This window comes from Alexandromys fortis, unplaced genomic scaffold (genome assembly GCF_014885135.2).
Source record: "Alexandromys fortis isolate MF-2015 unplaced genomic scaffold, M_Fortis_MF-2015_v1.1 scaffold_190, whole genome shotgun sequence".
In the NCBI taxonomy this organism is placed as follows: Eukaryota; Metazoa; Chordata; class Mammalia; order Rodentia; family Cricetidae; genus Alexandromys; species Alexandromys fortis.
In genome coordinates this window covers 665,042-692,327 of record NW_026068059.1, presented here as the reverse complement: position 1 = coordinate 692,327, position 27,286 = coordinate 665,042, and the positions used below count along the sequence as shown (strand labels likewise).

Genomic DNA, 27,286 nt, shown 5'->3' with positions numbered 1-27,286 from the left:
TTCACGCCATGTGCTCGCTCAGGAAGCTGAGAGAAGTGAATGCTGACGCTCAGTTCCCTTTCTCCTTTGTATCCCATCCATGGTTGCAGCCCCTGGGTTGTGCTACCCTGACTCAGGGTGAGTCTTTCCTGCTCTATTTAATATTTTTGGAAGTGTCCTAATAGGCACAACCAGAGGTTTGCTTCCATGATGACCCTAAGTCCCCCCTGTATGTCCTAATGAAGAGTAACCATCGTGATGGTAAATGCTGGGGCTTGGACCTCCCTGTGAAATTTCCAGGCCACACACCGTCACCCTTGGGCTGTCATCATACTGAAGTTGTGTCTTTGGTAAAGTGTCATGATTAAAACTCAGAGTGACTGTCCTCAGGGTGCCAGGGCAGAAAACTAAGACTTGGGAGCTAAGAAGATGGGTGCTGTTGGGTTTGCAGATGTTACTTGTCCCTGCTTGGATCCAGGAGAATGCCTTATCTTCTCTGGGAGAGGAGTACAGATGTCCCTGGACTTGGCCCTTGGGGAGATACATGGAGGAGAGAAGCTGCATTCACCTTGGTGGGAGATACAGGGAGGGGACGCCCTGGTTCACACTGGGGAGATAGAGTTCACACTGGTCCAGGGGGGGCATACAAGAAGGGGAAGCGCTGCATTCACACTGGGGAGATACAGATCACACTGGCGCAGGAGAGATACATGAAGGAAAAGAGCTGTGTTCACACTGGGGATCGATACATGGAGGGGAAGCCCTGCGTTCACACTGGGGAACCACACAGAGGGGAAGCGCTACATTCACACTGGGGAGATACAGTTCACACTGGTGCAGGGGAAATACATGGAAGGGAAAAGCTGCAGTCACACAGGGGAGATACATGGAGGGGAAGAGCCACTGGGGATTGATACATGGAGGGGAAGTACTGCCTGAGTTCACACTGGGGAAATACAGTTCACACTGGTGCAGGGGAGATACACGGAGGGGAATAGCCGCTTTTACACTGGGCAGCTACACGGAGGGGAAGCGCTGCCTGCGTTCACACTGGTGCAGGGGAAATGACTGATGTGTGTGTGTTCTCTGCAGAAAACCCCACGGAAGCCCCGAACTGCTCCCGCTACTTTCAGTTCCGCTGTGAGAATGGGCACTGCATCCCCAACAGGTGGAAATGTGACAGAGAGAATGACTGCGGGGACTGGTCTGATGAGAAGGATTGTGGAGGTGAGAGCCCAGGGAAGCAGGTCAGCTCTACTGGAGAGCCTGGCTCAGTCTGTACTGTTTTGGCTTTTTGTGAGGGAGGAACCATGCTGAGTTTTTCTGGGTTATCATCTCCTTTATTTACTTTCAGTTTTGTATGTTGCTTTTAGAGGCCAGAGGTCAACCTCTGGTTTCACTTTTTGGTGCTTTCCACCTTGGTTTTTGAGACTGTCTCTTACTGGAAGGCCTGGGGCTCACCAGTTAAGCTAAGCTGGCTGGCCCAGGGACTTCCAAGACTCCCATTTTCTCCCTGCACTGGCATGAATTTCCACTGTATGACCGATCTGTGTGATGGGTTTCCACTGTCTCCGAGGTTACCCACTCCCGACTCTGAAGGGCTTAGTGCCTTGCTTCTCAGTTGAGTCTGCCCACCCCTACACCTTGTTCTATGGGACATCTTCAGAATGTCAGAGGCCCCATACCATGGGTACTTTAGTAAGTTCCCAGGTCCCAAGTTTGTTTTGATATGTGTAAGGGTCCCGGTGTGGGACATAGGCTTTCTGCCTTCTCACCTTGGGTCATGGTGATGTTTCAGCTACAGCCATGCTAGGCTTCAGTGAGAATTCTCCAGCCACCTTGTGTCTCCCTGGTCCACCTACTTCCTCCATCCGCAGTCAGGAGCCCTTGTGAGGGCACACTCGTGTGACAATGACTCTGTTCCAGGTGTTACAGTGTATTAACTCTCCTAAGTGGGGGAGAGACTGCCACTTCTTTGGAAACCCCTTGTCTACGCCCTATAGAACATTAGGCAGGCTGATGTTCAGAGCTGCGTCTGCCAGCGGTCTCCTGTGGCTGCTGCAACAGGGACATCAGCATCGGTTTGGGACACGTTTTTCATCTGAGACCAAGCTGCTACTCACACTTGGGATCTCCTCGTTTGCTTTTCTGCAGAGTCTCATGTTCTCCCCTCCCCCACCGCTGGACCCTCCACGTGTCTGCCCAATTACTTCCGCTGCACCAGCGGAGCCTGTGTGATGGACACCTGGGTGTGTGACGGCTACCGGGACTGTGCTGATGGCTCAGACGAGGAAGGCTGCCCCTCTCTAGGTGAGTCCCGGCCAGGGTTTGCTCAGTGGCATTTGGGGGGCACTGGACCCCGAGATCATCCTAGCTTTTAAGCTGCCCTGCGTGATTCCTGCGAGAAGAGTGCAGCTATACTGCCTTCTACCCCTGTCTCCCTCTCAGTGAGGAGTTACAGCTGGGATAGTAAGGAGGTTTGTGTGTGTACCAACTCAGGAGAGAGGACCCAGTTTTTCTGCTTGCCAACTGCCAGGCGGTCCCTCTAAAAGAAGGGCGATCACTGCCATCTAGTGGCTGAACACAGAAAAAGCTGAAGGTCTTGCAACCACTGTGATGCAGGAGGCCAGGGTCTTTTGAGACTTCCGTCCTACCAGCAGAACAGGGTTGAGGTAGCATTGCCATCTCTGAATGAGAGGCAGTTCCAAGTTTGCTTTTAAGAGGAGTGCTGACCTTGTTTGTCATCCTTTATACAGCCCATTTCAGAGCCCACTCTTAGGTCTACAGTGAGATCATCTTCCTATGTGTGGATCCCACCGCTTTCCTATTTAAAAGTCGCCAGTGGCTTCTTGCCTGGAAAATCAGAGCAGTCTTTAGGGCAATCATTAAATAAATATCCTAACAATTGGGGCCCTCATTTTAACTTGTGGGTTGCTTATTCATTTTTTTAATTTTTGGTTCTTAAAAGTCATTAGTATATATTCATTATATAAAATAGATTTTATTTATGGCACTTTTATTCATTTATACCATGTGTTTTGCTAACAGTCATTCACATTTCCCTCCAACTTGTCACCTTCCCCCCTCCCTGTAGTCTTTTATAGAAGATCAATTATTTTTTATATCCCCTAAATTTGCATCTGTGTGTGTGTGTGTGTGTGTGGTGTGTGTATGGTATGTATACGCCTGTTTGTATGCTCATGCATGTTCACATGTGGAGATGTGGAGGTCAGAGGACAACCACAGCATTGGTCCTACCTTCCACTTTGTTCCAGGGTCCCTTGCTGTGTGTTGTGCGTGTGCCAGTCTAGCTGGCCCCCAAGCTTCTGGGAGCTCCCCATCTTCATCTCACCCCAGGGACACTAGGATTACAGGTCCTCAAGCCTGTGAGACAAACACTTTACCCACTGTGCTGTCTTCCCAGCCCAGGAGACCAATCAGCACTCCATCCTTCCCCTTCCTCTTTCCCTTTCCCCTCTTTCTCCTTTTCTTCCCTTACTCTCCCCATCTCGTTCCTCTTCTCCATCCCCCTCCCTTCCTGTGGCCTTTTCCCTCCTTCCCGTTTTCCCCCTTTTCCTCTTTGCCCATTCCCTCTCCCTTCCCCCTGCTTCTGCTTCTCTCAGTTCTTTGGAGAGCAGTTCTCAGGATACCCCAGGCTAGCCCCAGAGCTGTTGGGGCTGGCCCTGCAGGGGCTTTGTCGTCTGATCCAGCCGTGGCTAAGTGAGAGCGCCAGGAGCCTCTCTCAGCGTGTTTGCTTCCTGCTGGGCTACTGTGGTTTTCACCAGTTGCCCCTGATGCTCCTGCACAGTGGTCTCTGTGAAGCTCTCCACAATTAGCTGTCCCAGCTTCTCTCCTTTCTCTTCTTCGCTCTCGTGGTTGGTATAGCATATAGTCTAGGACGTTCCTGGAAGGGAATCTGTAGGAAATGTGTCTGGGGACTGACTTGTTTGAAACGGTTTATGTTCCGTCTTCAGGTCTGATTGACATCTGTGCTGAATTTAGAACACTAGCTTGTTGGTCACTTTCTTTTTAGAATTGGAAGGTATCTGCTCTTGTCCTTTGAGTAGCTCCTAGGAAAGCCATGGCCAGCTTGAGCTCCTAAGCTGTGTGTTTTATGTTAAGTTTTATTTTAAGTTTTTTATTTTATTTTAAGTTTTCTGCAAGCTCATCAGTTTTATTTTAAGTTTATTTTATTTTATTTTATTTTAAGTTCTCTGCAAGCTCATCAGATCTTGTCCTTGGCTCCCGTGGGAATCCATGTGTTATAGTTTGAGGGAATTGTCTCGAAACGTTTAGAGAATGGTGCCCACCTCCATCTCCTTGTGATCTTGTCTGTTGTGTCTATTGACTGGATCCTCCTCATGCTCTCTGTGTTTGTTTCAAACAGAGCGCTGTAATTAGCTATGTAGACCAGACTGGCCTTACACTTGTGGTAATCCTCCTGCCTCTGCCTCCTGAGTAGCTGGGATTTCAGACACGAGTCACAACATCTGGCCCCCTTATTCTTGCTTTTTTAAAAATCCCTTTTAGATTTAAAGATTTGCCATTTTCTTCTAGTTTTCTGGGATATTCGCTTTACTTTGCTTCCTTGGAGTTTCTCCACTTCTGTTTCATTGGTTTCAATTATTTTTCTTTTTTACTGTCTTTTTTCCTTTAGTACTATGCTGCTCTCATATATTCTCCGTGAGCACACTAGGGACATTTGGCTTTGAGATTTGCTTGTTTGGGTATGCTTGGTGCTGGGGTGTGTATGTCCAGGATGTGTGTGTACAAGCGTGTGCTGTGCCTATGGCGCATATGCAGAGGCCACAGCAGGACATTAGCATTGGGTATCTTTCTCTGTTACTTTTCAGCTTAGGATTTTGAAACAGCCCCTCACTGAATCTGTGTGGTTCTGGTTACAAGGGGGCTGGGTTTTCGAACTCAAGTCCTCACGTTTGCAGGGCAGTGGTTCTTAGCTACTAAGACGTCTCCCCAGCTTCCTGATATTTGGTTCTTACCAAGTCTCTATTTCCTCGAAGCAACCTTTCTTGGAGGTGTGTGTATGTGTGTGTGTGTGTGTGTGTGTGTGTGTGTGTGTGTGCGTGCGTGCTCAACCATACACCTGTGCATGTTATAGTTTATTTTGTTTTTGCTTTGAGGCTAAGGGTTTTTCTTAGATAATTCTTTATTGGTACTTAGTTCCATGATGGGAACTAAATTGCTGCTGAGTGAGTCTCAGTACACAGGTGGGCGTGCCAGCTTCGGGTGGGCGTGCCAGCTTCATGCTTTGTTGCTACCCTGTTTGCTAGGAAACCCCAGGCCTTGGTAATTTCATTGTTTATCTCTGAAGCTGGTCATTGTCCTTAGAGATAATTCTAGGCCCTCTGCCTAAACTACCAGGGTCTCATGTCAGGAAGTTACCTGACTTCTCATTGGCTGAACCTAAGTTCAGCGCCTCTGTTACCATTAACATCTTCTTGCTCTGTTATGATGCTTCAACAGCCCCTTTGTTTTAATTCTTTGCAAATCGCAATCAGCCAGGCTTCTGCCCCTGCTTTTAAACAGGACAGTTGTCTCCTGGGCTAGGGCCAGAAGGGAACAGTAGTGATGAGGCTGCTTTTGGAACTTCTTCTAGTCCTATTGCCCGACCCTTCCCCGGTCTTCTCTCTCAAGTGAGAGAGACGATTTCTGAACCTTCGGGGAGCCTGTGATACTGGGCTGGCTGGCTCCAAGCTTCCTCTTCCAATAGCTTAGGGTAGGATGCAGCCTCTTCTGACTCCCCTAGTCACTTTCCTGGTTGATTTGCTTTCCTTTCTTCTTATCCACAGCCAGGTCTTTACAGAGAATCTCTCAAGTGAGTCTGTGATGGGGCCCTGAGAGGAACAACATAAGACATGATGTCCTACCTGCTTTTTCTGTCCAGCTGGCAGGTGCCTGGACCTCATACCTCTACCCTTTACAGTTCCTGCAGACCTTCACTCCCCTAGCACATTTAATAGTTGAATGGTTGCTCTTCCTGACAATCTCTGTCCGTACTGAAAAGTAACATATAAAAGCATTGCTTTTCTAGCAAACACAACTGCTGCCTCCACTCCCACACAGCGTGGACGGTGTGACCGGTTTGAGTTCGAGTGTCACCAACCAAAGAAATGTATCCCCAACTGGAAGCGCTGTGACGGCCACCAGGATTGCCAGGATGGCCAGGATGAAGCCAACTGCCGTGAGTATCTTCTCAAGGTCACTTTGCAGAGCTCTGGGTCCCGTTCTCTGCTTCCATCTTTGGGCAGCTGGCTCCTCTGTGTCTCTGTGTGGTCATGTTTACAGTATTCTCTGAGGATTGGCTGAGGGGGACAAGCGTCACGGTCTGTGATAGTGACACTGGATTTGATAAACCTGCCAAATGTTAAATACTAGGAGCATCCCAGTGGAAAGATTTCTGAATGGAAGAAAAATCTATGAAGCGAGTGTTTTTGCTAAACATGTTTAATTCCTAAAAGCACCCGTTGGTGAAGCCGTGGCCTTGTGGAATTATCCAGCAAGCATCACTGAGGCATTTAGAATATATTGGGCAGATCATCTGCAGTGCTGTGTTAAGAACCAGGGGCTTTGCTCCTGGAGTAATTAATTGTACTTAGTGAGAAACAATAAGTCACACAGGGAACCTGAGTGTCACAGGAGGTGACACCTGCATAATGGCTATGTTGCCCCACTGCCTGCACCCCTGATGTACCCAGGGGAGCCCCTGGGAGTAGGTGATGGATGGACACACTTGCTGTTCTGCTGATGCTCAGGGTTCAGGAGATAAGGCAGGCAGCCTGGATGGGAGAAGACAGTGATGCTAAGGTCCCCCATCTAATCCTCGGCACCCAGCTAGCACCTTTAGTTGCTGTCCATACACGGAAACTACCTTTGAACTGAGAGGGGCGGCTAGAACGATGCCATGCTACATGCCATCAGCATGCCTCTCTGGCGGGAGGTGGGGCGCTGCTCCTGCTTAAGGACTTGTCTTTCGGGATCCCCTCCACTGGCCACCCACTTGCTGCAGACATTGATGTCCTGTCCTGTCACATGTATAGTACCAGGAAGGACATTGTTTCATTCAGGTCTCATTTTGCACAGTGAGCATTGGAGTCTTTTCCACGTTTCCAGCAAGCCTTCAGCTCAAAACACTAGCAGGAACCTCCACTCCTCCTCATCCTTCCTATTCTCTCTCTTTCTTTCTCTCTTTAAGATTCTTACGGAAGGGAATACTGAGCCTCAAAGGGAACCCTAGCAAATGTTGCCCTTTCCTGAGAAACTGGGTCAAAGGCAGTGTCTGTTATCAGCTAATCCCTCTAATTCAACCCTTATAAAGTGGATGTAACCTAGAAGGATCAAGTTGCTTCTACTTTTTATTTGCATTTGTGAGGGTTTTTTTTTAAAAAAATATATATTTTCTGTCCATTTTAAATGTCCTCAGCACCTTGGACAAAAACATGAAAACATGCATGTCACCCCTGCAGATGACACGAAGCCAATGAAGTAGCCGAGTTCCTGATGACGTCATTAAGACTCGGGAAGTTAGCACTGGATTTGGTGCCCTTAGAAACGTGCTTGCTGTGCAGGCATGATGCCCCAAGTTCAATCCCCAGAGCCCACAGAGGAATCAAAGGTGAAGGAACCTCTGCTCCTACCCCTGGCCGTGGGGAGCCAGAGACAGGAGGATTGCTGGGGCTCACTGACCAGCCCGCTTAGCCCAGTTAGCGATCTCTAGGCCTGTGAAAGTCCCTATCTCAAAGGAGGTAGATGGCATTCAGGAGGATGATATTTAAGTTTGTCCTCTGACCTTTGTGCTAACACCGTACATGTGCACACATGTGCATCCACACACATGTTAAAAGGGAGGTAAATTAACATTTTATGGTGAGTTTTAATATGTCATTCACTATTCACAAGTCCTACACTTATGTTCCTTCAGTCTCCAAATCTCCTTGTAAGTTTTGGTATTGTCTTCCTTTTAGTAAAAGGAAGATTAATCTTCAAGGAGGACACCCTGACCCTTCACCCCCTCCACCCCCAGTTAGTAGCACTGGGACACTTTATTCAGATAGAAAGCTGTCGCCTTGTTGAGATGCCACATTGAATGTTCTTATCAGAGGAGACTACTCCAAGCCCAACTCAGAGAAAAGGTTAGATATAGGTTAGTGTAAAACCGTACATTTGTGTAGAAAGAATGAAGGAGGTTGTCCCCCAGGGCATTCTGTTAGCAGGACAGGTTTACCTCACACTCCCTGAAACCACAGTGGGAACATCTTAGCCAAGCGCGAGCCACCGCATCGGGTGAATGTTAAAAATAATTAGTGGGAAACAAAGGAAACAGAGCCTCCCACCCGGGTCATTGATTGGAACTCGCTAATTGACACCCCTTAAATCACAGTTTTCAACCCATTTCAAATCTAGCTCGCCCATGGGGGTGTTGCTTAGTTAAAGGTCTTAAAATCAAGATGTGCTATTACCCATCATTCCCTTTGATCCATTATTGCGATAGCCTTATCAGGCAGAAAATGTGTTTCCAGCACCCCACGTTCTGTGCTCAGTGCCCCTCAGTCACGTGTTTGTTAAGCAGTTTAAATATTAATGACAGTCTTACTTACTAGTATTAGGACCTATGTTTTCTTGTCCCCAAAGTGTTAAGATGTGTTTCACAAAGCGGCCTCGGATCCCCAGTTGCCTTCCTCGTTGCTGCTATTGTTGCTTTGAGTTACTGCCAAGTGGGAGGTTTCTGTGGTACTATTCGTGTGCATTTCAAGACAACCCCCTTCAGAAGAGCTTGACACCTTCCTGTGTTCAGTGGTGTCACCTGCCCTGCTATTCAGCACCCACACACACTCACACACTTAACACCTGGAATGTCCCATCCTGTCTTCTACACTCCACAGAGTGACGTACATGTTTGAGTTCCTCTTGATGGAGGATGCGCTGTGCAGGCAAATCCTTTGCAGTCATGTGGCATGTCTCTGTCATAGAGAGCGGTGCCTGTATCATGGGATGCTCAGTGCGTGTATGCATGGGGTCTGTCTTTGGCCTCTGTGACAAGGGCAACAATGGTATTCAAACTCTTTTTAATACACTTTCATATGCCACATAGTCCCTGCTCTTCCGCTCCCCAAGACACATCAATTTCTGCTCAGAATATAACAGCTATCCATATTATCATGCTCCTCCTGAAGAAGGGGGATTCTAGTTATAAAAATCTGCATGAGGGTTTCAGGAGAGATGGCCTCATAAGTAGAACACTTGCCATGCAAGTGTGAGGACCAGAATTCAGATCCCCTGCATCCACATAAAAGCTGGGCAAGCATGGAGACCTCATATGTATTTCAGTATTTGGAAAGTAGAGACAGGCGTCTGGAAGCAAGCTGGTTATATAGACTGACCTGATCAATGAACCCTGGGTTTAACTGAGAGATTCTGCCTTAATAAATAACGTGAAGAATGATCAAAGAAGACATCCAAGGCCTCTGCACACATGCACACACACAGGCACAAACACATACGAACATGCATACACAGCACACACACATACATACAAAATTTCTTCATAAATGGTTTTGGCCATTCCCTTTCCCTTGTGTGCCCATGAATTCTGAATACATGTATTTAACTAGCCATAGGCTGGAAGTATCAAAACTGCACTTGAACTCAACATGTAGAGACTTTTCACTTTTATTATTTCCTAAACAAAACAATGTTATATGTGTTTACTTAGAGATTATGCCCTGTTGGGGAATATAAGTCATCTAGAAATAATTGCAGAGGTGCAATGTTTATTTATCTTCACGATTTTACATCACTGTTTTGTGTGAGCAAGCTTGGTATCCACAGGGAAACTGGAACCCGGCACAGAGATACAGGAACCAGCCTCTCCCCTTTCCCTAACAGCTCATTTTTTTTCTAACAAATCTGCTCCTCTATTCTAGACACCTTTGCAAAGAGGCCTCAGATCTTCTCCCAAGAAAAGCCAGTGCTTAAACACTGTTGTTGCAACAACTCTTCAACCCCTCCTGCTACTTCCTTATTCCCTGGCCAATCCCATATGCTTTCCCATCTGGAAACATCTCCTGGAATTCTTTACACCTTCCTTTTGAACACCTTGACTGCTCCTAAAAACACCACCCATTTTTTTTTCTGGATCTCAGCATTTGCTGTTAGTCCAAGTGATGCTCTAGGTGGAAGACAGGATTGAAGCAGTGTCAGGGTCCCACATTGGGGTGACATCTGTTGGGGTCCAGCCTTGGGTTTGTACGTTCTAGGGTAGGGGTGTGTGGATTAGAGATGTTGGGTAGAGAGAACAGGGCTATAGCCCTTTTTTATTTGGGATTAGATGGGTAGGCATGAGTTTATACAAGGAGGACCCAACTCCAGATACTCTTGGGCGGGAGATTTGGGTTCTGTAGCCACCCTCTTCCCTCTTTAGGGCTGTTTTCAATGACATTGTCACCACCCCATTTTTGATCCTCCTTTAAAATGGAGATCATGTACCTTTGGCTAATAAACCTCTCTGACTTGAGTCACATAACTCTTAGCTTACCTCTCCATTCTCTTGTCTGAATACTTCAGAGACTCATGCAGTTAAAAATGCCACATGAGCATGCTTGCCTCTTCACATTATTGCTATTCATCCAATTATTTCTATTGCCCAACCTGGAAAACATAGCTTCTTCCTAGATTGCAAACCAGTAAATCCTAGGAACATAATAGTCGGTGCAGGGAAATAGCTATGATTTATCAGTGCTGGTCAAGGACAGAACCCCTTGCAGGTACTTGAGTTCTTTAGATCCTCACACGTAGTAGCTGTGGGATTATTACCCAGCCTTCCAGAGTGATCTTGATCTTTGGGAGTGCATGAGATCACACTGGATAAGGCTTTCAACCTTTGTCTGGGCTGGGGATGGAGTTCAGTTGGTAGATTACTTGTCTTCTTGGCTGGTATGTTAGTTATGGCTTCTACTGATGTGACAAATACCAAGACTAAAGCAGCTTGGGAAGGGAAGGATTTATTTCAACATACAGTTCTATATTCCAGTCCATCATCAAAGGAAGTCAGGGCAGGAACTCAAGCAGGGAGGAGCCTGGTAGAAGGAAGGAACCTAGTAGCAGGAAATGAAACAGAAGCCATGGGGGAATGCTGCTTACTAACTCGCTTAGCCTGCTTTCTTACAGTGCCTGGGACACAAGGCCAGGGGTGGCACTGCTTATGGTGAGCTGGCCCCTCCCACATCAGTCATCAATAAAATGCATCATAAACTTTCTCGCAGGCCGATCTGATGACAGCATTTTCTCAATTAAGGTCCCTCATCCAAAATGATTCTAGCTTCTGTAAAGTTGCCATAAAACTAGCCAGGACAACTTGCATGCACAAAGCCATCAGTTTGATTCCCAACATTGCACAAACTGGGGCACAGTTATACAGGCCTGAAGTCTTAGCACTCAGGAGATGGAGACAGGAGGATCAGAAAGCCAAAGTCATCTTCAGAGTATATCCAGTTGGAGGCAAGGCTGAAATAGTTGAGGCTCTGTCCACATTGTATGTGGCTAGCATCATTCCACTTCCTTCCAGAGAATTTAGATTTAAAGAAGCCAACCGACTTGTCTTAAATGTGGCAAGCCTGGGCACAGCCGCACCCCACCGCATATCCTTTTCGTTTCAGCCACCCACAGCACCTTGACCTGTATGAGCAGGGAGTTCAAGTGTGACGATGGAGAGGCCTGCATTGTGCTCTCTGAGCGCTGCGATGGCTTCCTGGACTGCTCAGATGAGAGCGACGAGAAGGGCTGCAGTGGTAAGTGACAGCCACACCTCCGGTTACCCTGGGGGCCTCTAGCTAGGACCTTAGGGACTTTGTCTCCTCTTAAGAACATGCTCAACCTGGGAGTGCCACGTGAGGAGGTGTGGTCCAAGTTTGATGCACCGTGCAGCCAGCTCTTCCCCTGCAGTGAAAGTCCTTCCTGAGTGTTGCCGTGATCTCTCCTCTTGCTGATGTTCCTGCCATTGCACTCACAGAGCCTGGTGCCGCAGGCGGGGTTAGCTCAGTCCTGCTGTCTAGAGTTCATGCCGACCTTCGGCTTGCCGTATCTCCTACCGAGAATCAGTTTTAAACACATCAGGCACGGGGGAGATAAAATGCATAGGTAAATATGGTGGGGAATTTAGGAAAGCGTAGGAAAGGTAGTATGGGGTTGCAGTCATATTTCCTGGGATATCTTTTCATATAATGATTTTGGTGTCCTCTTAACAATTTAGACCGTGGTGGTTCTACCTCAGAGGAGTTCTTTGAAATCCAAGGATTCATAAGATAGAACTTTGATTTCCCTCTCTCTGTACCTCTGTAGATGAGTTAACCGTATACAAAGTACAGAATCTCCAGTGGACAGCTGACTTCTCCGGGGATGTGACTTTGACCTGGATGCGACCCAAAAAAATGCCCTCGGCTTCTTGCGTGTACAATGTTTACTACAGGTGGGTCCCGATTTAGCCACAGCCGCCTTCGGCGTGGGATGCCCTGTGCGCTCTCCTGTGTGGTCATGGAGAGCTCCTCTTTGGCTGGCTCATGCAACACTGTCACCCCGCGCTGCCTGTGTGTGACAGTGTCTTCCTTGTGTCGTCGGTCAGGGTGGTTGGAGAGAGCATATGGAAGACCCTGGAAACTCACAGCAATAAAACAAGCACGGTACTCAAAGTCTTGAAGCCCGATACCACGTATCATGTTAAAGTCCAGGTTCACTGCCTCAGCAAGGTGCACAACACCAATGACTTCGTGACCCTGAGGACGCCAGAGGGCTGTAAGTATTATAGCAGACTTGTTCGTTTGTATGTATGTATGTATGTATGTATGTATGTATGTATGTATGTGTGATCCTGGAGGTTGAGCCCAGGGCCCTACACATACTCTACCCTTGAGCTACACCCTGAGTCCATTTTTAAGTTTATCCTGAGACCCTCCCATCACACCAGGTTATAGTCTATACTATAGTGTATTTTTAAAGTTCGTATCGTTGGTGGGGGCAGGATACGCATATCCACGTGTGTATACACTTTATATGCTTATGTGGAGACCGGAGGCCACGGCTGGATATCTGCCATGCTTTCCTTCTTAGTTTCTGAGATAGGGTCTCCCCCCCTCCCGAGCATGGAGCTCACTGGGAGAGGCTGCCTGGCTACAGACACTTGCCACCACGTCCAGCCTTTACATGGGTGCTGGGGGCGGGCGGGGGGGGGGGGAGGCAGATCTGAACTCATGTCCTCAGGCCTGTCCAGGAAGCACTTTACCCAGTGAGCCGTTTTAAGGGTGCTGTGGTCCGAGGATATGCTATCCACACTTTACGTGTGTGAGGAGCGTGCCCGGCCCTTGCCTGTGTGGAAGTGCTGACCTGAGGTGCTGAAGTTCATTGTCCTTGCCACGCCCCAGAATGTCTTACCCTTTAGTTCCAGGAGCTTTCTGCTTTGGTTTTTGTTTGTTTGTTTTGTTTTGTATCTCTTGTCTAGTTTCTGCTTCTGTTTTCCTTTTCTGGGTAGTTCCTGGTACCTAACCCTTGCACTGTCCTTGCCACTTAAATATGAGGCATGCCAGCATTTTGTTGCTAAGTTTTAAAGAACTTACCAAGTGGCTAAGTTTTAAAAGCTTAAGTTGTAGGTGGGCTTCCCACCTGCCCCTCCCTTCAGAGTGGCTGGCGCAGGGCTGCTTCTTCTAGTGATTTTCCCCACTGCCTGAGCATCTGACTGTACTGTCACCAAACTCAGGAAGGAGTCTGCTTTAAGGTGATCACATAGCATAAAATACCAAACCAGAATAAGACAAAGCAAACTGAAAAAAGAAAGCCAATAAGTAAATAAGCACAAAAACACATATAGACACAGAGACACATACATTCACCCACACAGAAATCTCATAAAACCCAAAATTGGGAACCGTACTGCCTGTGTAAAGAGTGGTGTGGGAAAAGGAACAAAGCCCCAAGAAAGCATTGTGGGACAAAGAGCTTCCAAAAGTGGCACGGCATTCGTTTTGTGTTGCCTTCTTTCCTGGGCATCGGGCCTGGCCCCAAGGCTGGTCTGTGTACTCTGTTTGAGGTATTACTTTGTCATTTGTGAGAGATAATCAGTTGGCGATGACCAATGGGTCAGGAATGGGGCCTGGGTCCATTTCTCTCAGCGCTGGTGCAGACCCGTGAAGCCCTGTAAGTCCGTTCATATGTGTTTAGAAGGCCTCGTTTCCGTGATGCCCACCATCTCCTCTGGCTCTCACAATCTTTCTGCTACCTCTCCTGTGCCTCCCTTTTTAATTAAGAGTGCTTTTTTTTCTATTTCTGTGGAGAATGTTGTCGCTATTCTAGCAGGGATTGCCCTGAATATGTGGATTGCTTTAGGTAACAAGACTGTGTTGATGATACGAGTTCTTCCTGTCCATTTTCTGGTGTTCTTGTCAACCTCTCTCACCTGTGTTTTAAATTTTTCATTGTAGAAATCAATTATCTTCTTGGTTAAGTTATTCTTAGCATGTTTGAGGATAATTTTAAGCAGGATTTCTTTTAAACGACTTGGTTTGCTGGGGTATCGGTTTATTTTATTTATCTGTTGATTCTTATTCCGTTTAATTTTTTACTGAATTCGTATCTCAGTCCCAACTGCCTCTTGGAGTCTTTTTATTTTTTAATGCATACGATCAAATGATTTGAATGCAGGGAGAACTTGACTTCTGACTTGACCGTTTTCTAGTGCCAGACGCTCCTCGGAACCTCCAGCTGTCACTCAACAATGAAGAGGAAGGTGTGATCATTGGGCATTGGGCTCCTCCCATCCATACCCATGGCCTCATCCGTGAGTACATTGTAAGTACTGTCCAGACATTGGGTGTCAGAGAGCTAGAGTTTCCAGGCGCTCTATGTCCCCAGGAGGTGATTTGGTGTTGTGGATAATGGTCCATCTGTTAGGACACTGCACATCAATTCAACTTGCTTTTTCTGTCGCTGCGATAAAATATTCCAACAAAGGCAACAAAGGGACACAGGTTTGCTTGCGGTCCAAGGGTGCATTCCACAATGGCAGGGAATGCAGGGCCATACGAGCTGACATGGGTGGTCCTATTGCATGCAAAGTCAGGCGGCAGCAAAAGGTGCCTGTGTTCAGCACCCATTTATACAGCATGCAGCCCAGGGAAATGGTGTGCTATCTACACCCCAGTTAACCTAATCAGATCATCACACACAGGGAAACCCACAGGGAAACTCATCTCCCAGCGGACTCTAGATTCCCTCAAGATGACAGTTAACGCTAGCCATCCCAGCGCCCCATCTTTCCCCGCCTTCATCTTTGCAAGGCGTTAGATGGGCCGACCTCTGGTTACCCTCCACTCAGCTGAGCTTCTCCTTGCAGGTGGAATACAGCAGGAGTGGTTCCAAGATGTGGGCCTCCCAGACAGCTGCTAGCAACTCTACCGAAATAAAGGACTTACTCCTCAATGCCCTCTATACCATCAGAGTGAGTGTCTACATCCACTCCAGCCACTGGCTGGTCTTAGAACGCAGAGAGTTGGCTCCTGCTTGTCATCCTTGTGCTTATGTTTAAGGAATGAGTATTAGTGTTCTTCGAAACACCCAGTGCCTTGTCTTAAAGAGGAAGTTCAGCTTCCGCCCCAGATCACGAATAACTCACAGCGGCGCAGATCTCCCTGCTTCCAACAGGACACTCTGGTGCTTCTGGGGTCTGTCCTTCTGTGCTCACCTCTGTTCTGCTTGTCATTAGCTGCAGGAGCTACAGTGCTAAGTGGCATTTATAAACCGATTTCATGAGGCTCTTATGAAATGCGGTATTGATATATTTGCCAGAAAGGAGATAGTTTTGTGCAGAGGGTGTTTATTAAAGCCATTAAGACACATCTTCTGAAGCCTCTCTTATACTTACAATTTTAATAATTTCTCTAGGATTCCTTTTACATATGTGTATATATACTATATATTTATATGTGTGTATGTGTATATTCATTGTATATATGTGTCATTATATACAGATATAGAGCTTAGACACACACACCTGCCCTTTAGAAGAATCTGGGTATCAATAGGATCAATAGAAATTTTATATTCTTAGGACTATTGCAGTTTTTTTTGTTCTCTTATTGCATTTGCTGGGGTCTCTGAATGTCCTGGGTCACTCTGTCGATACATTTCTTTTTGCCTTCACTGCTGAAGCCTTACCATTCTTACTGTGTGGTATGTTACTTTTATTTCCTATTAACTCACACTCTGATTGGAAAAGGTGGCCGCAGTGACAAGTCGTGGGATAGGAAACTGGAGTGATTCTAAATCCATCACCACCACGAAAGGCAAAGGTGAGTGACTCGGGCGCTTGCGGGTTTAGAGATGATGGAAGCCCTTTGGCGCGGAGAAGCATAGGTTAGAAAGCATTAGAAAGCTTCTCCGAGCCTCCCCTGCCCCAGCACAGGCACACTTTGGCGTCACAAAGACGCTGAGTCTTTTTGGGCAGCCACTGAGTATATTCTTCCAAGCTGATTTCCAAAGGTCATTATGCCAGTCCCTTTGTGAGCTTGTGCAGCTTCTGAAATAGGAGTCACTTTACACTAAAGCTGGGCGTGGTTTGCACACACATTCTTAAGGCACCTCACTGATGTCTGTGCACCTCTCCCTTGGTTACACTGACAAGCATGTCAGGGTTAGGGATGGTACATAGCACCAGAGCTGACCCTTGGTGCTTGTAATTCAGGGCTCTGCACACATGAACTTATCTTACTGGTCCCTCAGAATAGCTGCAAGACAAAGGAGGGGAAAGCGGTATGTTGTTTGTCCTAGAACACACATAAATGACAAAGCTGGGACTCGAACCTCACATCCCTGACTCCAAAGCCTGTGCTCTTACCCATCCTGACGCACACCTCTCCTGGGCTCAGATCCCTGTACTGGGCTGCTCTGCCTATCAAGAGGCTGCTATACATCCTTCACGGGTGCCTCTTGGGGCTGAGATCTTTGCTGTTTGCTTTACTCCATCCTTGGTATCTAATGAGAACTAAAAGCTCAGATGGAGAGCGAGTAAATTGAAGTATCTGAATGAAGGATTCTGGTACCTACTGAACAGTGGATGGAAGCCCATCGTCCTGAGTGGTTTCCTCTGCTCTGGCCCTGAAGACCTTCGCCCGTGCCCCAACAGATATTAATACCAATTGATCTCTGTGGCGTGGGATGTGATTGGGTGATTCTACTTTCATTTGAGCCTGTGAGATGCTCTCGGTGATAGAGACTCATTTCAGTTACTCTAAACTCAATTGTGGCAACCAGGGTAGGAGGCAGTCAGAGTTAGTGCCGCCCACCAGTCAGTGGCAGCCTGCTGGTGGTGGTAAAGAGGTTGTGCTGAATTCACTTTCCTTGGGTCCAAAAGTCTTTTTACTACTTTCTACAAAAATCTGGGCCAAAGTATACTGACCATTCAAATATAAAAAGGAGGAACTTTGGAAGGCCACCTTGTTCCCAAATTCAGCAGGTACAAGTCAAATCTGCATTTGAAAATTACCCTGAGTTTTAGTTTCCTTCATTCTCTTCCCCATGATTTTGCCAAGTCTCAGCTTTTCTCGCGTGGTTTGGTCAAGCTATGTGCAGAGGGTAGCTCATGGAGGATCATCTGTGACCTGGGGTCTTAGTGACTTTGGAAGGAAGATAAAGGACGAAGACAGCAGTGGTGGCAGCCAGATTCACTCATGATGAAGGCAGCAGCTTGAAAGCTCCAGTGAGAAGGCCACGGTGCATGGGGTGCTTCTTGTGTACCACGCACTGTGATTTTCATTATTTGGATCCCATGACTGAAGTATTATTGTCCTCATTTTGTAGTTTAGGCAACTGGACTCTGGAGAGTCGTGAGCTGTCCATGGTCACCACTGTAGTCCAAACTTTCCCTTAGCACCAAGCACTATCTGGCTCTCAGTTGGCCACCTGAAGCTTCTCAGAGCCTTTCTTTTGGTCTTGTTTTTTTCTCCAGTCTGGTTTTATAACATTTTTGAGCATCTAATGGGGCCGCTCTGGATTTCAACATGTCTTTTGCCCAAACTCTGTTGCCTTGCCTTTAGAAGGGCTGTGTCCTGAGAGCTAAAACCCAGTTGTCACTTAAGTGGTGTCCTCTGATCATGCTGGATTCCGGGACTCCTTTAGATGACACTAGGCTCAACACTGTCGCCTTTCTCATGGGCAGACATTCTAGCTGCTGAGCTGCTGCTCGTCCGGAGCTCACAGGGGTTTTTCTCGTGACCATGCTCTCCTTGTGCCCTCAGAGGTCAGTGTCAGCTCCTAGCTGTTGGAATGTACTCGTTGCTCTTTAAGCAAGACTTTTCTGGAAAGGAAAGGAAGGGAACAGTAGTTGTGCACTTTGTTGGCCCTTACCTTTCCCACTCCAAGGCCCATGATGATAAGAGACTTGCTTCTGGTTTGACAGTTATCAGGTGTTAGGAATCGAGAACTCACATTTGCCGAATTCCAGAAGCCGCCTAACGTCCCACAGCACACACGTTTTCAACTTAGTTTTTCTTTCAAGAACTCCTGTCCTTCAATAAGTCACGAGGAGGTTGGAAATTTGTTGTTCCTCATGAAGACATCGTTCACAGGGATCCTGACTCCTCAAGAGCCAGGCCGAAGCTGGGCCATGTGGGGACATTGGCACAGTGGAATGTTTCTGTCCAACATTATTGCCAGGCCAACTGACCAGCTCTCCAAGATCGTGTGAGCCCGGCCTCGGTCAGGGAAACGGTGGTAGAAAAGATGGCTGCACTAAGGCTGCCGCTGTGCCCTTTGTTACCTGGCTGAAAGGCCACGTTGAGATGAAAGCTGTGAATCCCGCCTTCCTCACTTTCCACGGTGTTGGTTTCTCTTTGACTCTGTTTTCTTTTCAGTGATCCAAGCCCCGAATATCCACATTGACAGCTACGATGAAAATTCTCTGAGCTTTACCCTAACCATGAACGGTGACATCAAGGTAACGAGGAGTTCTCAGACTGGCAGCTGGGTGGGGCTCTCTTTTGTGTGGGAACTCATGTATCCTAGGGCAGGGAGATTAGGAGCAATGAAGGGCCTGCTCTAGTGGAGCTGAAATACCAGACCCGGGTTGTTTCCTTTCCCCCACGAGGAACAACTTGAGTCTCCACATGTAATTATTCCGCCTCAGCCTGGTGCCTTTCTTCTTTAACCATATAATTAAATGGTTCACAGCTCCAGTGCACAGAAAGACTTGGTGTGAACAGAATATGTGTGCCCTGTAATTTTCAGCTTTATTGGATTTCCTGGTACTCGGGGCTAATGTAGACGTTCCCATTGTGGTAGAGCGAGCTTCTTGGGAGAATCAGATGCCTCGGAAACCCATCTGCTGTGTATCTCTTACGTTCACCCAGTCACTCCTCGTCTTCCACCGCGGGTCCCTCTGAGCCCCTGTCTGCATAGCCCGCTTATCTGCCCCTGTGTTCTTTTGAATTGAAATCCACTTCCATAATTTTGTTTCCCATCTGCTGGTTTCTCATCCCATCCCATTCCATCTGTGATGTTGTGGCAGGGTGGGTCTTCAAGGGTCCTTGTGGCATTCACTTAAGTGCATGTAATATCGTGTTCTTAGCTTCAAAGAGGAGCAATAGAAGAGGTGACTTAGTGTGGACCTTTGTTGATAACTTTGGTCATGAAGGCATTTTCTTTCTTGTTGTCCTGCTTGTGATGGTTTTTAGCTCAAAATCTTTGCTAATGGAGAACTCTCGGAGAAGGTAGTACTGACCTCTTGGCCTTGACTAAGAGGACAGTCTGAGCTGAGGTGTTCCTCTTACCTGCCCCTTACTATAAATAACTAAGTGTATTTAATGGCCACACAAGCAAAAGCTGATGAAAAATCAGAAGAAACACTGTCCATTCAAAGAGACGAGGAGGCAGTGAACGAGACTATCTCTGCCTGGTGTATAAGCGTGTCCTTTGACTGACTGTGTCAGCTGATCATGTCACATGCTTCCTGGTTCTTGGCAGGTCAATGGCTATGTGGTGAACCTTTTCTGGTCATTTGATGCCCACAAACAAGAGAAGAAAACCTTGAATTTCCAAGGAAGCTCATTGTCACACAAAGGTAACATCTTGGACCTGCGCTGGTCGCTGGTCTGTAAGCGGGATGGGCAGAGTCAGATCAGTGCCTTCCTGGGGGCAGAGATTGTGTTTAGGGTGGGGATGGGAGACTGGGAATGAGCGGGGTCCTCTCTGGGGGTGGTTGTACATGGACAGTCCTTGCCCTTTGAGGATGTTGTCTACATCCTCCTAACTCCAGGCTGAGAGTGTTAGCACGCTGGCTCCTTGAACCTCCTTCTAAATCCAGTGGCCCTCAATGGAAGCTGGGGTAAGAGAGGTGGAGGAACCGTAAGGAGTCGGTTTAACTCCTGGAATGATTTTGCCCTGTGTAAGAATCCATCCAGATTTCATTACCTGCGTTCTTTCTAGTTTTGCCCTCCTTCAGCTAATAAGAGGTAGGACGAGGCCTGGTGTGTATTGGTATTCAGGAGAGATCTGTCAACTGCACAGAAGAGCAAACAGATGAAAAGAGGAGGTGGTCCAGTCCTCACTTAGGTCCATGCAAACACTGAGCTCCATTACAATTCTTTTATCTGAAGATGGTCTCACGGGAAGATGCTAATGTATTTCTAAGAGGAAAACCCTCAATGCCAAGAGCTGCTTGTGAGTGCTTGGAGTGGCTTGGGAGCATCCTCCTTTCCTCGCCCTCTGGCCGGTTTGAAAAGGACAGTCTGTCGTTGTTTCAGTCCCTAGGTAGTCTTAGGAAACAGAAAGCCCAGGTGTGTTGCCCTCGTCACTGTCATCATCATCTTTTATTATTATTCCCTTCTGTCCGAGCTCGGGATTGAACCCAGGGCTTTGGGCACGCTAGGAAACTCTCTGCAACTGGACCAGGCCATAGCCCTTGCTTTTTTATATGCCATATAACTCAGGTTGTGACTGCAGGACTGTTTTGCCAATTGTACTTCCACACAGTCAGCTTTAGAAGTTACCCAGTCTCTAAGAGTTACATGTGCTATACCAGGAAAATATTAAATGAATTTGCAAACTATTGAAAAGTATGGTATGTAAACCCAAACAAATTCTTGACTGTTACCTCCCCATACATCACACACACACACACACACACACACACACACACACACACACACTCACATACATACACACATACTCACAGCTCACATATACACATCCCTGGCATTCTCCTTCCTTCTTTTCACAGTTAGCAATCTGACAGCTCACACGTCCTATGAGATTTCCACCTGGGCCAAGACAGACTTGGGGGATAGTCCTCTGGCGTTTGAGCATGTCTTGACCAGAGGCATCCGTCCACCTGCTCCGAGTCTCAAAGCCAAGGCCATCAACCAGACTGCTGTGGAGTGTGTGTGGACCGGCCCCAAGAATGTGGTAAGTGGACAAGAATGACCATCCCAAGGTGGTCTGGACCTCCCTAAATATAATCCCCTGGACAGCCATGGGACTTTCTTTCCTGTTGCTGCTTTTGCTTCTTTGCTTTCCCCAAACACAAGTCACCCACCTGCTCAGGATTACTTTCTGAAGGGACCTGGCTTCCCAGCCAGCCCCTGCATGCCTGACCTCGCTCTGCTGGCCTCAGACATAGCTCCCCGATGTTTGTCATTGTGGACCATGCATGTGGAGTGCTGGATTCACGCGATAAGGAACTCATTCTGGGTGGTGAGCTTGATTGAATTTTTAAATTTAATATAGTTCTGTTCTTTTGCACGCTCCACAATGTGATGCTGAGCAAGAGACAGAGACAAAAGCCCGAGCCCTCCTTAGCACTCCCTTTGACCTTGAAGGAGAGTACACAGACCCACAAAGAGACTTGATTACCAATAGGCTCAACTTGGCGCAGGCGCACCTGTCCCGCCGAGTGGTCCTCCAGAGCAAGGTGGAGTCTGCAGAACAGTAGAGCATCACACAGTGCTAGAGCTTCTCTTTGCGTGCCGGTCTGGAGAAGCAGCCTCGCTTCTGCCGCGCCTTGGGCTGTGCCTTCGCTGGTCACACACAGCCAGCTTTCATATGTGATGAGTCAAATGAGGCCCAAAGTGGGTGACCGTCACCTGCTCCTGTTTCTTCACTGAGTACCCTGGCAGCACTCATGGTCGGCTTCTTCACCATCGATGAGGGGCTCTTCTAATCTCCTGACTCCCCTGGGCTCTGGGAGCCCTTTCTCATCACTAGCGACTCCATCCCACTAGCGACCCCACCCCATGTACCATGGACGGACCCTATTATAATGAGATAATCTTACTTCTGAGCACCAAGCTCCTATTGGAACCAAGGCTCGACTTAAGCCTTGTGACTCCCTTGTTCCTGTCTTGCATCCCATATGCATTTGCTTTCCCACCTTGGATCCCCTCAATGTCTCTCTTCCCACCTCTTCCGGGTTAACTGGCCCCTGGGAGGCCACTTTCCCTTTTTGTTGTCCAGACTCCTCCTCTCCAGACCGTCTTCTGGGCAGAGTTACAGGAAGCAATGCTGTTTCTGGGACATTGACACCCCCAGGCAGCCCCCTCTCTTTGCCCAGGGTGCCTGCAGATGTGTAGCCTTTTTCTGCAGATTCCTGGCCTCCTGCACATATACTCCGGGGAGGAAGTATTCTCATCCTTCTTTGTCTTCTCCAGCTTGCTCCTTCCTATATGAACTCACTCAGCTGCAATTCCCTGCTGTATGCCTAGTCCACTTCCCTGGTTTGTGAGCCCCTACATGGACCCATAGACTGTGCTTTAAACATACCCTTGGCCAAGTGAAGTCCAGGGCATCCTCTATTGCAGCAACACACGTTCACCCTGGAGAGGACACAGGCCTTGCCATCTCCAGCCAGTGGTGTGCGTCTTTAAGGTCATCTTCTGGGCGGACAGCCTGCTGGAGCTGCAGTTATTGTCTGAACGCCAGGCTGCAGGAGGGCAGGAAGATAGACTGTCCTGCTTTTAAAAGAGCCTACTGGGCCATCCCACTGGGCGCTTCTGCTTACATCTCATTGACTGATACCTGCTGGCATCTCATTGACTGACACCTGCTGCTATCTCATTGGTCAACATCTTGTTACTGGCTCTTCCAGCTTCCATGTTGGTAGGGAATGTAGACTTCTTCCACTAAAGGAAAGCTGGGAATTGAAGCTGGCCGCAACTGTCCTCCTGTGTCCATTCCACAGCTGGTGAGATTCCCACACTCACTTGACAGTTCCGACCACAGCTGCTGACCCCTCAGTCACAGTTCAGCTCCCCGTCACTGCTATTTGATTGTGTAATGTAACCCTTCTTCTGTAAGCCCTCTTTCCCCTGACTCTATACAGTGCTTGGAATGGCAGCCAGCGCTTCTCTTTTGCTCTCATGGCAGAATTTTCCGTTTTTCCTTCCCTGTCCGTCCTTCCCCAAGAAGAAGCCCTGTGCAAACAGGAGCTGCTCATGCTCGCCTTTGCAGGTGTGTGCACACGTGTGTACACACACACACACACACACACATACACACAGAGCACTTTTGTTCTAAAGCGCAATCACCCTAATAAAGGGTGAAGGAAGATGTCTCTGGGTGCTTTAAGAGCACTTCCAAGGTCTCAAGTCAGCAATTTTAGAACGTGAGGGCACTGACCCATCAACTGATGGCTTTTTCCCTTCTCTGCCTTTACCAGGTTTATGGCATTTTCTATGCCACGTCCTTCCTTGACCTCTACCGAAACCCCAAGAGCTTAACCACTCCACTCCACAATAAGACAGTCATTGTCAACAAGGATGAGCAGTATTTGTTTCTGGTAAGCTTTCTGCGCCAGGGAGACAGAAGCGCCTCTATTTAAAGGAGGTTTCTTAAGCGTTGGGGCTCCTGAGCTCAACTCTAGTAGAATGGGTGACTTGGGTACTTAGATTCGTCTTCTTTGTAAGTCCCCACAACCAGTTTCCGAAATGCAGCTCAGGGGTGGAGCATCTGTCACTTGGCAGATAGCTTAGACTGTTTTCTTATATAACTCAGGACCACCTGCCCGGGGTGGCCTCACCCACAATGGGCTGGGCATTACCACATCAATCATCAATCAAGAAAATGTCCCACAGACTTTCCTATAATGAAGCAGGCAGTTCCTCCATTGAGGTTCTCTCCTCCCAAATGACTCTGGTTGTTCAAGTTGACCAAATCAAACAAACCTCAAAAGTAGTGGGCAGCACCTAGGCCAGTATTACTTGTGAGAACAAAAGATTTGATATAACCTAAATCTTTCAAGGAAAGATTGGTAACATAAATTATGGCTTATCTATGGAGTAGAATAAAGAACTGTCCAAAACAAGGCAGTGCTGAGTGTACTCATGAGGAAAAAAATCTGATCCCAAATTATTAATTTTTATGAGGAGAAGTATGGTTGTGTGAAAAAGATTTTTTTTAAAGACAGGCTGCACATACACACACATTTATATGTGTGTATATGTATGTATTTATATATCATGTGTCTGTGCTTATATATGTCTATGGCATTTCTGGACAGAAGCCAAAGCACAAAAACAGTCTAGGTCAGGCAAGGAACTATTTTATTTTATTTTGTGCTAACTGAATTTTAATTGTGGTCATGTGTCATTAGCTTATTGAAAAGTAGTTTGACAGAGGTTGCATGAGCCTGTTTGGTATTGTTTTGCTGTGTTGTGCTTGGCCCCTAGGTCCGGGTGTTGATCCCTTACCAAGGGCCATCTTCTGACTATGTCGTCGTGAAGATGATCCCAGACAGCAGGCTTCCACCTCGTCACCTGCATGCAGTCCAAGTAGGCAAAACCTCAGCGGTCATCAAGTGGGAATCGCCGTACGACTCTCCGGACCAGGACTTGGTGAGTGGAAAGGCATGCAGCCCACCATGCTTGTGGCTCGCCGGCTTTGGGGAAGTGGAGTGCTGCGGAGGGGGTCTGGTAGTGTGACAAGTGACACAGGTTCTATCTGAGCTCGGCAAGCCTTGTCCCCATTTCTGTGTGGTCAAAGACAGATACCCTTCTGAGTTGGCATTCCTTCATTGTTCACGACACCATATTTCTTTGTCCTTCCTCAGCTAGCCCCACCCCCTCCATTAACCAGAGCTCAGCACACAAAGGTTTGCAGGCCAAATCCAGCCTGTGGATTATTTTTTAAAAACCAATGTTTAATTGGAACCAGGGCCACACCCATCATGTGTATGTATGGCCTACGTCTGTTTTTATTTTTTTGCCACTAGCAATAGAATTTTTTGTGGTTGAGATCCTAAGACCCTCAAAGCCTAAAATATCTATATTTCAACTCTTTCGGAGTTTTCTATCCCTTTCTAGAAAAAATATGATAGGACATTGATCCTCGAAGTACCCCATTCTTCCTTGTTCTGGACTGCTTTGACCCTCACCCCTACACCTCAGCAGTGTGGTTTCTTCTTAGCTGCTGAGACACCTCTTGATTCTCAGGTTCTCCCTGGTGATCGAGTTTCCTGTTTGTCCAATGTGTCCCCTTCCTTCCACACTCCCAAATAAGCAGCAGCCTGGGAGAGAGCAGGTGGGACTGCTTATACCTTAGAGCTGGAGTTGAGCATCTTCATCCATGGTCCTCTCTGTCATTGTCCAGAAACTGTTGTGGATGTTGAACATCCTCATCCATGTTTTCCTTCTGTCAGTATCAGTATCCAGAAATTGTTGTCATGGGGGCTGAGCATCTTCATCCATGGTCCTCTCTGTCAGTGTCTAGAAACTGTTGTTATGATGGAGAGACAGAAGCTTAGCTGCTGATGTCACAATTAATGTGGCTTTTTCTAGCATATTTTGGTTTCCTCCTCTAGTTTTCTTTCCCTCCTTTCCCTTTTTTGCATCCCTGTTTCCTCTTTTCTTCTCCTCTCCTCCCCCTTCCCCTTTTTCTTCCCCTTCCCTTCCCATCCCTCATCTAGCTACTACTTTTGTTTGCAGCTCTGGAAATGTATACTCATTATAAGATAGATCCTGGCTACCCCAAAGACTTTCTGAAGTGCATGAGTCAGACTGTGAGGCTCAGAAAAGTCAGCCGTGAGCCTGAGTTCCATCTCTGTTTATTTGACCACATTGAACACATCTGAAAAAAGATTGGTTCTGTATGGAACATGCACACACATTGTCTCTTGTCATTACTCCCTGAACAAGGTGGTATGCTAACTGTTACATGGCTAGGGTGGTTTGAACAAAGATGACCCCCATAGTCTCATATATTTGAATGCTCAACCATCAGGGAGTGGAACCGTTTGAAAGGATTAGAAGGATTAGGTATAGCCTTATTGGAGTAGGTGTGACCTTGTTGGAGGAAGTGTGTCACTGCAGGTAAACTTAGAGGTGTCAAAAGCCCATTTCAGGCCCAGGCTCTCTCTTTCTCTGTGGATCAGGATGCAAAGCTCTCAGCTAGTGCTGCAGTGCCATGCACACAGCCATGCTCCCTGCCGTGGTGATAATGGACTAACCTCTGAAACTGTAAGCAAGGCTCCCATTAAATGCTTTCTTTTATAAGAGTATCTCTTCACAGCAATAGAACAGCAACTGAAACAAGGGCATTTGCATTGTATAACGTACTGTTCATAATCAATAGCTGATTTCAAGTAAAAGACCTTGCATCCGGCTGCTACTCAGATCCTCCTTCCTCCCTCTGTCTGTCTTAGTTCTACGCAATTGCTGTAAAAGATCTGATCAGGAAGACCGACAGGAGCTACAAAGTCAAGTCTCGCAACAGTACTGTGGAGTACAGCCTTAACAAGCTGGAACCTGGTGGAAAATACCATATTGTTGTCCAGCTGGGGAACATGAGCAAGGATTCCAGCATAAAAATCACCACAGGTCAGTAGGGAGTAAGAAAGGCCTTGCTGCACACTGAGCAACCAACCTTGTAGCTGCAGACCTCGGCACAGAGGAAGGCCGGAGTACCTTTGTAGGATCCGCAAGCATTGTTCTTCTCTGTCCGTGCTACAGCAGACCAAGGCTGAAATGTGTGTATGTGTGTGTGTGTGGGGGGGGGAGTTCTTAGGCTTTGGTGAAGGGCCAAGACATATATTGCAATTTGAGGGCTTGAACTCAGTGTGTGTTGAATGCTAGGCAAGCCCTCTACCATTGAGCCGTATCCACTCTCTCTGAGTCTCTTTTCACACTACCCTCCCTTAGTGTGTCCTACCATGGCCAGGGGAGGAAAGGAGGAATGCTCAAGAGAGTCAAGAAACCCAACAGTATTTCCCAGTGAGGCCAGGCCTTAAAATGAGGACCTGCATGGTATCACAGCGGCCCAATGGTTG

At 47.4% G+C, this 27,286-nt stretch overlaps 1 protein-coding gene across 1 annotated transcript in view; it reads left to right on the top strand.

Annotated features, from left to right (window-relative positions):
- Sorl1 (sortilin related receptor 1) overlaps positions 1-27,286 on the top strand; it is a 158,410-nt gene that overhangs the window by 120,445 nt on the left and 10,679 nt on the right. The window contains exons 30-44 of the mRNA XM_050120095.1: positions 1,072-1,206; positions 2,134-2,289; positions 6,032-6,181; positions 11,652-11,783; positions 12,334-12,460; positions 12,614-12,783; positions 14,717-14,829; positions 15,374-15,478; positions 16,256-16,328; positions 18,888-18,970; positions 19,996-20,092; positions 21,251-21,435; positions 23,684-23,803; positions 24,693-24,857; positions 26,663-26,837. Of these exons, the coding sequence (XP_049976052.1) occupies positions 1,072-1,206; positions 2,134-2,289; positions 6,032-6,181; positions 11,652-11,783; positions 12,334-12,460; positions 12,614-12,783; positions 14,717-14,829; positions 15,374-15,478; positions 16,256-16,328; positions 18,888-18,970; positions 19,996-20,092; positions 21,251-21,435; positions 23,684-23,803; positions 24,693-24,857; positions 26,663-26,837 (1,986 nt within the window). The remainder of the gene's footprint in view (positions 1-1,071; positions 1,207-2,133; positions 2,290-6,031; positions 6,182-11,651; positions 11,784-12,333; positions 12,461-12,613; positions 12,784-14,716; positions 14,830-15,373; positions 15,479-16,255; positions 16,329-18,887; positions 18,971-19,995; positions 20,093-21,250; positions 21,436-23,683; positions 23,804-24,692; positions 24,858-26,662; positions 26,838-27,286) is intronic.